Here is a 14,673-nt window from a genome sequence, read left to right on the forward strand (position 1 = left end):
AAGAGATGGGGGGTGTGGGTGGGAGGTAACTGCATTAACAATGAGATGCTGTGCCTGCCTGGCCAGGTGTGTACGGGGATGTACACCGAGTGAAGATCTTGTTCAACAAGAAAGACAACGCCCTCATACAGATGGCTGACCCTCACCAGGCTGGCTTAGGTGAGTAGTGGGACCAGCGAGCCTTCTTCTTCTTCTTCTTTCTTTAACTCACTCAGTACGGCCAGTCCTCTCTTCTCCTCTACACAGACCCCTCGGATGTCCAGTGGGTGTCTCAATGACCCAACCTTTAGCTTCCGTCGTCAGAATTGTGGTATTCTTTGTCAACATTCACTTCTTCAGTATAAGAGCCTTCCACTTGAAATATTTTGATGATGGTAATTGGGGTGAAATGCTGTTAACGTCGTCCCTTTCGCCGTTCGTATGGAAAGAGTTAAACACCCACCACCATCAGTTTGATGGTTCTGAGCCTCCTTGGTCACCTGGTGAATCACTCATCAGTCTGTCTTTTTATTTTATCTTTATTTTATTTAATTTATTTATTTATTTGTTTTTCACTATTCTTCACCCTCTTGTTGATGCTGATTCGTTGTTGTTATTATTATTATTATTATTATTATTATTGTTGTTGTTATTGTTGTTGTTGTTGTTGGTAGTAGTTGTATTACTATGATTACATTGATACTATTTATTGCTGTGAAAGTAATGGAATAGAATCAGCAACCAGTGATGTGATTGTATTTTTTAGATTTTATTTATTTCTTTATTTGTTTATTTTATTTATGTATTTATTTAGTCTTTTTTTTTTTTTTACGAGTTTCTTTATTTGTTTATTTATTTATTTATATATCTATTTACTTATCTATTTATTTATTACTTATTATTTTTATGTGGTTGTCATTTTTCTTTGTTTTGTGGATCTATACATTTAAGACTTTCTCTTTCTTTGATCTCACTTTGTCAGTACATTTGTTTTATGTGTGTGTGGGGAGTGTGTGCATGCTGCATCATGCAGAGGCAAAAGCTAGTGTGTTTTGGCATTTGTTTTGCTAGTCGTTGTTGTCTCCTCCAAAGTGATGAATCTTTTTAAAAAAAACAAACAAAAAAAAACCACAAAGATTTGTTTGTGTGTATGGTCATTAGATGGTTGTGTTACAGTCAGCGTCATTTTTAACATTATTTTTGGTGTCATCATCATTTTCTTCTTCTGCGTTTGTGGGCTGCAAACTCCCATGTCTACTTGTAGGTACACAAGTGGGCTTTTACGTGTGTGACTGTTTTCACCCCGCCATGTAGGCAGCCATACTGTGCTTTCAGGGTTGTGCATGCTGGGTATGTTCTTGTGTTTCCATAACCCACCGAATGCTGACATGGATTGCAGGATCTTTAACGTGTGTATTTGATCTGCTTGCGTATACACACGAAGGGGGTTCAGGCACTAGCAAGTCTGCACATATGTTGACCTGGAAGATCAGAAAAATCTCCACCCTTTACCCACCAGGCGCCGTCACTGAGATTCAAACCCGGGACCCTCAGATTGAAAGTCCAACGCTTTAACCACTCGGCCCATCTTTTGGTGTCATAAACTGTATCATGTCAAACTGATGCATACCAGGCCTATGGGTTTAATCCTCTTGACTAAAATTTTGCAGCAACTCAGTATTACGATTTCTCGCTGTTAGTCCGCCATCTGCTAGCCAATCAAACTCCATTTCCAGCCGGAGCTAATTACTTGTTCTACCATTATTTTCTGTGTTATGGTCAGTGTTGGTGTATTGTGTGTGCTGTTATTATCTGTACTATGATAAAGAAAAAAAGGATGATGATGATGATGATAATGATGACAAGAATGATGGTGTGGGTTTTTTTCAGCCATCACATTCCTGGACAAAGTGCGAGTGTGGGGCAAAAACATCCGCGTGGCTCAGTCGCGTCACGCCATGGTGCAGATGCCTAAGGAGGGACAGCCTGTGAGTTGATGCGTTCTCTGTGTGGGTGTGTGGGGGGAGTTTGGGTGTATGTCAGTGTGTGTGTGTGTGGGGGGGTGGGGTGCGGATGTCAGTATGAGGGGCCTGGGGGGGGGGTGTGTGAAGATGTCAGTATGTGTGTGTGTAAGCTGTGATTTGGTGCATGTCTGTGTGTTATATGCGCAACTATACATGCATATGTACAAATTTGTAAATCTGTGTGTGTGTGTTTGTGGTGTGTGTGTGTGTGCGTGTGTGTGTGTGTGTGCTGTGATGTGTGTATGTGGATTGTTATTTCATATCTTCCTCTTCTTGTCTTATGACACTAGATAACGTCTTTCTCTGTGTTGTTGTGGATCATTTGACTTTTATTTGTGAACTGGATGTTTTTGTAATCTCCTTTTGTGCCGCAGATGTTCCGTTAGCTGGGTGTGTGGATGGGTTGTTTTGTATTTCTTGATGCAGTCGATGTGCCTGTCCTTTTCTAGTCCTTGAAGGTGCATGGAATGGGTGTTTTGGTGTCATATACTGTACCATGTCAAACTGATGCAAACTAGGCCTATCGGTTTGCTCTGCTTGGCCAAATTTCTGGTGGCTAACAGTGAAAAGACGACCCGTCTTGCCCGGTCCGCTCTTAGCCAATCAAACGCCTCTAAAAGCTATAAGCGCTGAATCATTCCTTTGGCCAAGGCTCTCCACGCCATCTTGTCAGGTTTACGCTCTGTCTCGTCTTACGCTTTTTTTGGCTATTAAGCGTATTCATTTGGCCTTATTTTGATGCATGCAGCTTGTGTTCTTACATTGTGTGTACTCGATGGGTGTGTCTCCACTGACTTATCCTGTTGCTTTCTGTACGCAGGACGCTGGACTGACCAAGGATTTTGTCAATTCGCCATTGCATCGGTTCAAGCGACCAGGGTCTAAGAATTGCCAGAACATCTTCCCACCCTCTGCTGTTCTTCACTTGTCCAACATTCCGTGAGTTCTTCTTTCACTTCACGGGGCACTTTGCCTCCCGTTGGATCAGAATCAGTCGGCAGAAGATCCCATTCACAGACCTTTTTACCCTTATGATTTGACTGAATACAGTGCACACACAAAAATGCCCCACCCCACCCCCACCCCAGGGAGAGGAAAAAAAGAATCCAGGCAACCAGAAAAAAATGCAACCAAAAGGTTGGCGCTTTAGTGGCCTTATGATGCACTGGTGGAGTTGAACCATGGTAGTTGACTCAGTGTGCCGAAATGATTGGCCCCTGGTGTCAGACCAATGAGTGACGACGAGTCTTGCTGTTCTCCCTAAATTTCACTCCCAGTTGAGACTGCCGCTTTGAAATGACGAACATGCCAAGTGAAGCAAAAAGAAGCTGGAGGCCCACAAGAGCAAAACTAAAATGATAATAATGAACAGAATGAAATAGAACAAAATGAATAACCCAGCAAGATAGCAGGAATTTCTTCCCCAATACTGCATTGAGCCAGGTATCCAAGAATTGACCATTGGAAAAATGTAGGCTCATTTCAGCTGCTGCAATGTAGATTTCAGCGTTAATCACTGTGTTCCCTATTATGAGAATACACAATCATTTATTGTAGAAGAGTACACTGTCAGCATTTTGAGGGTAAACGGGTCTGCACTTATTTTCTTTTTAGAAAATAGCTGTTCATGTGGTTTGATGTGTGTGTGTTTGTGTGTGTGTGTGTGTGTGTGGAGTAAAGGGATGTATGTGTGTGTGTTGTGTGTGTGTGTGTGCGTGAGAAAGAGAGAGAGAGGGAGAGAAAATATCACCATGAAGTGAATAGACAGTATACCAGTGAGAAGAAGGTAGTGCAAGGAGTGTGTTGTTTGTGTGTGTGTGTGTGTGTGTGTGTGTGTGTGTGTGAATCACCATGATGTGAATAGAGAAAAAAGCAGTGAGAAGATGGCAGTGCAAGGAGTGTGTTGTGTGCATGTGCAGACCAAACATCACTGAGGATCAGCTGAAGAGCTGGTTTTCTGACTACGGCACAGTGAAAGGATTCAAGTTTTTCCAGTGAGTATCTGCCTGTCTGTCTGTCTGTCTGACTCTCTCTCATCACACACACACACACACACACACACACACACACACACACACACACACACACACACACCATGTTTGACATTAATTACAAAGATTTAAAGAAAGCTGAAGGCCCTGCTCTCCCAGCTTTTTATATTTTCACATTCAAGAAAATTATCCAAATCACATTAAAATATATACAGATGGTTCATTACTTGATAACAATCAGGCAGGGACAGCATTTATAATTCCGTCATTAAAAGTAGAGAAGTACTATCATATCGGTAAAGATTTTTCTATATTCACAGCAGAACTTATGGCTATGTCAATGGGATTAAATCACACACTAGATCTTCCTATTACCATATTTCAAGTGTTATTATGTGTCAATTCTAAATCTGTATTTAAGAGGAGAACTTGTAACAGAAATTCTTTGTACCATTCGTGGTACAAAGATTAACTTTTGATGGATCCCTTCTCACGAAGGGATTGTGGGAAATGAGCGGGTGGATCATTGTGCAAAAAAAAAAGAAGTGCAATGAGCATTTCCAGTGCCATAGAAATTCGTATTCCATATTCATTACAAGAAGGTTATTCTCTACTGAAGAACACTTGCTGGAACCATGTCAAGAAACTAAAACAGGAGGCTGACTCTGACAGAGAAAATACTAACAATAGATCGCGCAAATTTGATCACATGTATTCTTTTGAAACAAAAGGACATCACAGTAGCAGAAGGCTCACCAGTCTAATATACAGACTACGACTGGATGCCATAAAAACAAAATATACTTCTAATGTGACTCCCTGTGCATATCACCCATAAATGTGAACAGTTAAAGCCATATTTACCTGTGTCATTTACAAAATCTGCAGTTCCATCTGCTTCCATTAGAAATGTCTTTTCTCTTTGATGATCAACATGTATTTGAAATAGTTCAGAGTTTAATTTGGAGCCCAATTGGCTCTTTGTTGTAATTCTACTGGTTGATGAGTTTGTTTTATCTCGTTTATATTCTTTTCTTTTTTTCCTAAAGGCTAATTGAGGAGAGAGGACCAGGGAAAGTAGTGATGGTTTAAGGCATGGGTGGGGTGGGGGAGATGATGGAACGAACAGACACCACACACACACACACACACACACACACATACATGCACACACACACGCATGCACACACACACGCACACACATACACACACACATGCACACACACACGCACACACACACACACGCACACACACACACACATGCACAAACACACACACACACACACACACATACACACACACATGCACACACACACGCACACACACACACACACACAAACACACACACACACACACACACATACACACACACACACACACAAACACACACACACACACACACACACATGCACACATACATGCACACACACACACACACACACACACATACACACACACACACACACACACTCCCACACATTTTATTTATAGACATACATACATGTGTTTTTCCAGGAAGGACCGCAAGATGGCGCTGATCCAGATGAACTCTGTGGATGAAGCTATCCTGTCCTTGATAGTGAGTACTAACAGTCCTGACGTTAGCAGTAATCTACATGCATTAAAAGCAAATTGTAGCAAAATACATGCATTGGACAAGAATAGGCAGAGAAACCAAGTAGTTAGAGCATTGCCTGGGCTTTTGATTTGAGAGTCCTTACTTCAAATTCCAGTTGTGGTGCCTAGTGGCATGAGAGTATAGTAAAGTGTTTCCAAACACGATCACAGTCAGCATGTACACTTTGAAAATTGTGGTGTAAAAACGATAATCGGTATACCAAAGTCCATTCATAGATACTGAGTCTATTTAGGAGGTGCAGATCTTAAAATCAAGAGGAAGAAGACAGTGTTGTTTTCAGATAGTTTTAAGTGTCGCTCAGGGCAACATGTGTTGTTTTCATGTAATAATCAAGTTAAATGATCATGGCTGAATGCAGTGGTTGCCGACATTGGTGAGAACGAGGAGGTTGCTGTGTGTTTTTCAGGGCCTGCACAACATGCAGCTGGGGGAGAACAGCCACCTGAGGGTGTCCTTCTCCAAGTCCACCATCTAGACCAGGGGGAGGCCTCCATCTCTGTCCGTCAATCATCACACCCAACACCGAACACCCCACGCCACGCCTCAACCACCAAGCAGCAGACACTCTCCCATTGGGTTCCGATACATGCCGTTGGCGCTCCTCGAGCGTGTTAACCTAGATTGACTGAAAAAGGAGATGGAATAACCAGTACACAAAGTACAGATAAAAATGAATAAAAAAAATAATAAAAAAAGTGTGACAAAATGTTGATGTTCAAAGAAGCAGCGGCACCTCAGGCATTTTTAGTTAAAAAGAAGAAAAAAAGAAAAAAAAAAAAAAAACCAGGAGAGGCAAGCCAAGAGGTGCAGGCCACTCACCAGTGGTTGTCCCCCCTTTCTGTTCAGATGGCACCTCCGGCAGCGTTAGGACTGTTGGGTGGCGGTGCAGCAGCAGCACGGGGTGTTTTAAAGTGCCTTCCTTTTCTGGCTGTGCAGCTGTTGCCCACATGTCCCACAGCTGTCAATGCCCCAACCACCCGCGCCCCCCTCGCCCCCCCCCCCCCAGCCCCCCACCCCGGCCCCTTTTTTTTTTTTTTTTTTGTCAGTTCAGGGCATTGTAAGCCAGGGGAAGATGATTACATGTATACATACATAATATATTTAAGGTTGTTGTTTTGTTATGGGCTTTGTTTGACAAATGTGCATTTTTTTTGTTTTTGTTTTTTGTTGGTTTTTTTTTTTTTTTGCAGTGTGAAATTGTTCAAAATGGGATTGACATGATCTAAAAACATTGTTATACGTCCAGATCTTGATGTTGCAATTTTTTACGGGTTTGAAGATGTTTTCAGACTACAGTTATTCTCAAATGTGCAACTTTTTTTTTTTGATAATTATTTGTTTTGATTTTTTTTAAAGATAATAAATACTGAATTGTTTTAAATACATTTAAAAAAAAAAGAAAAAGAATTGAGTACCAAATGGGAATGTGCATTATTAGTGCAGACCAAATGGTGGACTTTTTTTTTTTTTTTTTTTTTTTTTTTGTGGAAGGAAGTCCTTTACTGCATATGTCTTGATATGGGAGGACAGGTGTGAAACAAGTTGTCGTACCCCTAGATCTCCATGTGCGTGTGTCCAGCTGGGGACGGACGCAGATTATAAACTGAGCCGCCAGAGCCGGTGGTATGCAGGGAGAGACACAAGGCAGCAGGAATACCTTGTTCATAGGCTTGTACAGTTCATTCAGTAGTCCTTCAAACCCTCAACCGAAAAAAAAAAGAAAAAAAGAAAGAAAAGAAAGTGGCTACACAATCTGTAGATTAGTGCAGAGGGTCAGGGGGGGTGATTCTGATGACAGTATTTTAACCAGATGATAAGTATTAGGTTAGCGTTGTTGTGACGGGAGTCCACCAGAACCAATCTGCCAAATGTATTCCCATTCAAAGACAGAACAGTGGCAAGGGGTGGTTTATTAAACGTGTAGTGGACATTAGAATGAGGGCAAGGAGAGAAAGGTGCTTCCTCCATCTTTCACATCATGTTAGTGCACTGTAAAAAAGCAACAAAAAGCCCCAACAGCATCAAGAATGGTTTCTTGCATAATTCTGCAGAAAATTCTTTACGTCAAAACACACATATGCATAGAGGATTTTATTCTTTGATGTGTGTTACAGCACAACGGTAGTAGGTCTCCCCAGGGAGAGCAGTCTGAAGTTCATACTGAAGAGAGGAAACATACAATTCTGTACAATGCAATACAACAGAATACAGTGCAATACACAGTTTGTTCTGGCCAACTTTCAGCTCTTATCCATGAAGTTTCATGATGTATTGGGACATTTGAACATTGTATACATGACAGGAACTTTTAAGTGTGTTCGCCTTTCAGTATTTCATTACCTGACTGTGGGTTATTGTGAGCTGAACCATCACCTGTTTTGGACAAACGATAGACAGCAGTGTTAATAATATACTGAGGCAAAAAAAACAAAACAAAACAAACAACAACAACAAAACCCAAAAACCCAGAATATGATATACATCTATCTTTTTCATTTCAAAACTTAATGTGGATATTTACAGAGCTGGCAAGCTGTCAGATACCCAGTAGTTTATTTGGTGATATGTTGCAGAGGACAGATGGTTTTGAGCATTTCTCTTCAGGATTAAATGACTCAGCAGTAGACAACATCCAGATGCCTTTTTTACACTTGGACACTGCCTGCCTGTTTACTGCATTTGCTGTCAAATTCAAGATCATCTTTGTAGAACCAAACCAAATGTTAAATCCAAGCAACTTGACCAGATTGAACATGAAGATCTCAGTCCACTCAACCTGATGAGAATGTTAACAATTTAACAAAAAGTCACATACACCCCAAACCCCATCACCTAAGTTCATCTTCAGCATGTATAATTGGGAATGTGTGAATTAGTTTACAATTCTGATTCATCCATAGCTGAAAATCCTATTTTTCTAATTCAGGTAAATGCTGAACACTTGTGAACGAAGCTTGAAATGAAATCCTTTTGCTTTTAAAGTATAGGTAGGCAGTGTCAGTCTCCTGATTTGTCGATCTCATGCTTTGTGTGTTTGAAAGTCCACACAGCTAGCCTGAGATCAGACCATACACCCTAACAGTTGTGTTCTAATACTTAGCAGAGTACTACTGAATAAAGAATTGAGAGGTAAAATATGTGCAAAAAAGAGGGTGGGAGGGGGATTTACAAGTTGTGGAATACAGAAATATTCACAAAAAGCATATACCTCACCTTAATCATAAACATCAACAAAACCTGACTTTTTTGGTCAGATGTATGGGCCAGGTTACATTCACCAGACATAGATTGCTACATATTCATCGTGACCTGTTGTTGGGTCACATTTCATATATCTAGCATGATCCCCCTTGGTTGTAGGCCAGAAACACAGTCCCGTAGGGCCCTACATTGAAGAAATCCATTGAGCAGAGATGTAAAGCGTGCAGGCTTGGTGTGGGTGACAGACAGACCCCCCCTCACCAAGGCCTGAAGGTTTCCTTCACAGCAGCTCCTGTTCAACCTGCAAGCTTTACTGGGGTTCAGCCTGAAGGGAAAGGGTGGGTTTGCAACACCTTTGGTCCCTCATGCACTGATGTCTGTGTTGGTTCTTGTTGACCGTTTGCAACACGATGTCTGGTGGTGTCTGGTCTTTTGGTCCTGCACTGGATGATCATCAAAGTTCAAATACCTATTTTTGCAGTTTCATACCCGTGTGTATAAATGTATTTTGTATATGTGATTTTTTCATGACCAGGGTGTTGCAAAATGTAATGGATAGTTTTATGCTAACGATCACCGTTGTTATTGACTTCTCAGTTTTTGTTTTTGTTTGTTGCCTCCCCAATTTTCCCCCAGTTTTTTTTTCCAGTTATATATATATATATATATATATATATATATCCATTCCCTCCCCTCTTCCTCCCATGTTTAATACAAGAGTGCAAGCATGACATTTTCTTTACATTAAATCCTCAACTGCAATCCTGTTGGAAAAGTTTTGACTGAATTCATTGTTTATAAAGTACAGAACTAATTTTTAGACATAATTTGATCTGACTTTGATGTCATGTTGGTGGGTTATGCACCCTTTCAAAGCATTTGTCAGCCTGACCTGGGTGAAATCAAAACATGATAACCAGACAGCGCAGAGAGAAAAAAAAACTGGCATTCCATAACTTACGTACTGTCCTTGTGAAAAAAACATCTGAATATTCAAAAAAATATTTTGATCTGTGTTTGAAATATTGAGTCTCACCTACATTGTTTTATTTTAATGAATAAAACTGAAGTGGTTTTTGCCCTGGTTTGTTTTGGATGTGTATAAACTGTAGTTAGAGGCAGTTGATACTCTTGGCCTAGTTTTTTTTTTTTCTTTTTCATTTTTCCTCTTTCTGTAGTTGTGTGGATTCTTGTAGTGTTACTAGTGGTTCTGGCTTTTCTTCTTGGCTGCATTTATGCTGTGGTGTTTGTTCACACTTTTTTTTTTTTTTTTAGATATCCCTTTCTTCATGGATTCACCTCCATCCTCCCCAACCGCACTTTTTTTTTTTTTTTTTTTTACCACAAAACTGTCTAGCATGCAATTGTGGACGTTTTTTTTTTAGTTCAGAATTTGTTTTCTGAGCTCCGATAAGAATTTAGGGCTAGAAATCATTGTGATTAGTCCGATTTTCTCCTTGGCTAATAGTCAGGTAGGCCTACATAGTAGCTGTGTGGAGGCTTAGGTGCATTTCCTTACCAGATCTGTTTGACATGATTGTTTTCCTTTAATAGTAATGACAACATGTTTTGATTGATTTGTTTTTGGAATACTGGCCGATAGTAGTTGTCTGCTATTGATGACGTAGAGCTTTTTACAGCATAATGGATGGAGGATGGTGTGGATTACATTAGTGTGTTGGTGCTGAAACCAAGTTTATGATTTTAACTTCACTTAAATCAGCTTGTTTCAGAATCTTCAGTATAGTAATTTGTATTTTATTTACTGTTCTTTCTTTCATTTTTTTTTCTAAATGACTCTGGGTTTGAAAAAAAAAAGGAAAAATAAAAAAAAGGTAGTGTGGCCTTTTGGTCTTAAATTTGAAAAAAATAATGTTTTGTGTGGCTGTGTTTTTCCTGGACGTAAAACCACATTTTTACCACATCGTGTGTGATAATATTTGTTGATGACGATTCGCTAATAAAATTATATATATTTTTGGGGAGTGTTTTTTTTTTTTTTAAACTTGGGGCTGCAAACTGGTGGTGCCTGTGGTGGGGAACACCTCATGTTTTTCAGTGGCAGAGTGTTGGTGTCCATGTGTGTGTTTTGTGGTGGCAGTCTTCGTCGTTCCCTTCAGGTGTCCTCCTGTGCCTCCTGTCCACACACCTGTCTGGATGTGGGACAAACGTGGGCCTCAAATCACAAGCCTGGATGGCTTTTTATGCAAACTTGTTTTGAACGTGTCTGTGTGTTGCATGTGGCATTGGCAAGTCCTTTCATTGTGGTTGAGAAATTTTGGTCTGGCGTCTTGTATTGTCTGTGTAAAGCAAAACCATTATTTTGTATGTCGTTTCATTCAAAACCAAACCCAGCATTGTGCTGGCTGGGGTGAGGGGTGGGGGTGGGGGGGGTTGTGTAAACATTTGTATAGTTAAGTCAACATAAAGCTTATGTGTTTTATAAAGAACATTACCATGACCATGCAGACTTTGTTGAATTTTGCGTTGCATGTGGATGTCACACACACAGCACCAAGTTTGTGTTGAAGATCTCCGTGCTGTTCATAGCAGCCTACACAAATCAACTCTGAGATGTGTATTAAATTCTGGGTTGTATGTCGTGTTTGTTTATCAAACTGTTTTGTAATGAGTAAGTTTTGAATGTTATGTCATACACAACGTTACATCAAATCTGTATATTGATGGAGTTTCAAGTGTAATATTGTGCATAGCATACCAGCAAAAGTTTGTTGTGCAGAAGTCTCTAACATCTCATTTTCTGTGTTCCCGATTAACTGTCTGTGCTGTGTCAAATGGGCAGATCGTGTTGTGTCACGTTACACACAGCATACACCAACATGTTAACATCAACATCTTTGTTGAGTGTCATGCCATACACATCAAAATACATGAGTTTGAAGTAGTATGTGTGTGTGTTAAGTCATATGCAGAGTACAGAAAAACAGTTGTATTGAAGAGATCTGCAGTACAGTACAGTGCAGAACATAGGCCAACCGACCATCTACGTTGAGAAAAGACCCATGCTTTGTGTAAGGTTGCAATCAACATGCATCAAACATATGTGTTGAAGATGTGTGGTACTGTGTCCAAAAGACATACTTCACTGATGTGGGGGAGGGGAGAGACCGAACTTTTGGGGGGGGGGGAGGAGAGGGAGGGTTGGGGAAGAGAAAGAGAGATAGAGATCTCGAGAGGGGTGGGGTAAAGATATGGCAATTTTTGCTTGCATGAGGGATCAACACACATTTGGTTTTTAACTCATTATTATTATTATTTTTTTTTTATGAGAAAGGGAAGGCGGGAAGGAAGGGGCCGAACAGATGAAGGGTTTACTATTTATTGGTAACCATTACAACTTTGCATTTTAATGTGGTTTTTTGCAGTCTTTACACATAAATATGCCTTGATCTTTTTTTGTTTGTTTGTTTGTTTTGATTAAAAAAAAAAAAAGATTTTCGAATGTACCAATTAAATAAAATTTTTACAAAAGATTGATTTTGTATATCTCAGTCGTATGATATTAAATACAGTTTTGTAATAAACGTTTCAGATCTGACTGTGTTGCGCCTTTAGTGGACCTTTTCCACAGTCTTTCTTTGTTGCAGCTGCACTGGAAATTTCATCTGGTCTGTGCTATGCTATGCTATGCTCTGTATTATTAGCGGGATGAACTGGTGTCTTTTTCTGTTGCTTTTCCCTTTACTGTTTTATGTTTTTATTTCAGTTCATATCTATCTTCCTTCTTCTCTCTTGCTTTTTTTTTCTTTTATTCTTCTTTTGTTTACCCCACCCCAGTTTTTTCCAAAAATATTAATATATATATTATATATATATTTAATTTTTTTCATGGCAAAATAGTAGTGACTTTTAGTCAATAGTTTTAAAAGTCAACTTGTCTTTTATTTTTTTCTAATGTTTTCCAGCTTTTTTTTCTTTCTTTTTCTCCCCTTCTCATTTCTTTCTGCAATAGGAAGTTTGTGTACATTCTCTGTCCGAAGAGTTTCATTTTGGTTGTTGTTCTTCATGTGGATGTTTAAGCTTGGCTATGAACTAATACTTTTATGTAGTGTGTGTCATGTTGTAACCACTTTTTCTTTCTGATGCTTTGTTGAACTGTCTGGATAAGGGTTCAATAAAACTGTCTGTTCTGCACCCTCCTTTTTTTTTTTTTTTTTCTCTTGGATTCTTCTTCTTCTTTGCTCTGACCTCACTCTGCACCAAACAAAACCAGCTTGATGCCTTTCCTTGGTACCTCCTGAGGGCAGCAGACTGCTAGAGCCAAAGGGAAGGTCATGATGGAGATCCATTAGACACCCATAGTTAGAACCCCCATCACTCCCCCCCCCCCCCAACCCCCAAAACAAACAAATCTTGCCAAAAAAATATGGGCACTTTGTCAGGGGAAAATTGAAATGAACCAGATGAACCCCTATGTTTGGGGCTAAAATGATTAATATACTGGGTGTTCATCTGATCACGATGTCTACAATGTTATCTTATGTGACATCATCATGAATATTAAAAACATATCTTTATTCACTGATAGATGTCTCTAAGTGTTAAAACGATTAATGGATGGATGTCCACAATATTTAACAAAATTAAAATATCTGATAACGCATTCTTTATCCACAGTAATCCAGCACAAATTGGACTTCAGTTTGTAGAAAGAACTTTGTAAAAAAAATTTTTTTTAAATATAGATACATCCAGAGCTCTGAACACAACCAGGAAATTACGAGTAGTGGGTCCTGTAAGGGTTAAAAAAAAAAAAAAAAAAAAAACACCAGAAAGAGGGAGCAGAGGCAAGCTTTAATCCAGCTGGTTTTGTTAGCAGAAGGTGATGGGTTGTCTTCTTTGGTGTCTTCATCCATTGTGTGCTGTGTGCTAACTGGTCTTTCTACGTAATGACTGCTCTCACTCCCAACCTTCCACTCTCTCTCTCTCTCTCTCACCCCCACCCTCCTCTCTGTCACTTCCACCCTCTGTTTTCTCACATACATTCTGATTCACACACACACATGCACACACTCATGCACATATATATATATATATATATATGTATATGCACACATTCATTCACTCAAACTGAGAATGGTCTGTAGAATATGTAACAAATGGTCTCTCATTCCCCACCCCTCTGTACATGTATATAATACCTGTATTCTTTCTCAGTGAGTCTCTGTAATATGCTGATACTGAGATGTCATTGGGGGGGGGGGGGGGGGGGGGGGGGGGAGGTGTGTGTGTGTGGATAATACAGACAAGCTCTTGCCCTCTTTTGTCTGTACATAACACAGATGGATGCTTTCCATGCATCACTTTTTCTATGTTAATAGCCAAACTGTCTTCCTCCAAACAAATGTAATACTTTAAAACTACTATGTCTACAATGTGTATCTACATACTTGCAAAAAGGTGAAAATCCCAGACAGGACAAATCTTACAGCCAAACTCACCATCATCTGGATTTATACTATCAATAGAACCTTATCCCCCCCCCCCAGCTTCCCTTCCCCCCCAACCCCTACCCCCTCCTCAACCATACATTTTTAACTCTTTCCATACGAACGGCGAAAGAGACGACGTTAACAGCGTTTCACCCCAATTACCATCATCAAAATATTGCAAGCGGAAGGCTCTTATACTGAAGACGTGAATTTTGACAAAGAATACCACAATTCTGATGACGGAAGGTAAAGATTGGGTCATTGAGACACCCACTGGACATCCGAGGGGTCTGTGTAAAGGAGAAGAGAGGACTGGCCGTACTGAGTGAGTTAAAGAAATAAGCTGGCATTCACTGGATCAGCAGTAATGACAGGTTGTAATGATA

At 40.0% G+C, this 14,673-nt stretch overlaps 1 protein-coding gene across 10 annotated transcripts in view; it reads left to right on the forward strand.

Moving 5' to 3' along the window:
- Positions 1 to 12,989, forward strand: part of LOC143295046 (polypyrimidine tract-binding protein 1-like) — a 192,571-nt gene extending 179,582 nt beyond the window's left edge. For all 10 annotated transcript variants that reach the window (XM_076606594.1, XM_076606595.1, XM_076606593.1 and 7 more), the window contains 6 exons: positions 67 to 159; positions 1,870 to 1,967; positions 2,824 to 2,942; positions 3,923 to 3,997; positions 5,510 to 5,573; positions 6,040 to 12,989. In XM_076606594.1, the coding sequence (XP_076462709.1) occupies positions 67 to 159; positions 1,870 to 1,967; positions 2,824 to 2,942; positions 3,923 to 3,997; positions 5,510 to 5,573; positions 6,040 to 6,108 (518 nt within the window). In that variant the 3' untranslated portion in view covers positions 6,109 to 12,989. The remainder of the gene's footprint in view (positions 1 to 66; positions 160 to 1,869; positions 1,968 to 2,823; positions 2,943 to 3,922; positions 3,998 to 5,509; positions 5,574 to 6,039) is intronic.
- Positions 12,990 to 14,673: the final 1,684 nt, after the last annotated feature.

This window comes from Babylonia areolata, chromosome 20, assembly GCF_041734735.1.
Source record: "Babylonia areolata isolate BAREFJ2019XMU chromosome 20, ASM4173473v1, whole genome shotgun sequence".
In the NCBI taxonomy this organism is placed as follows: Eukaryota; Metazoa; Mollusca; class Gastropoda; order Neogastropoda; family Buccinidae; genus Babylonia; species Babylonia areolata.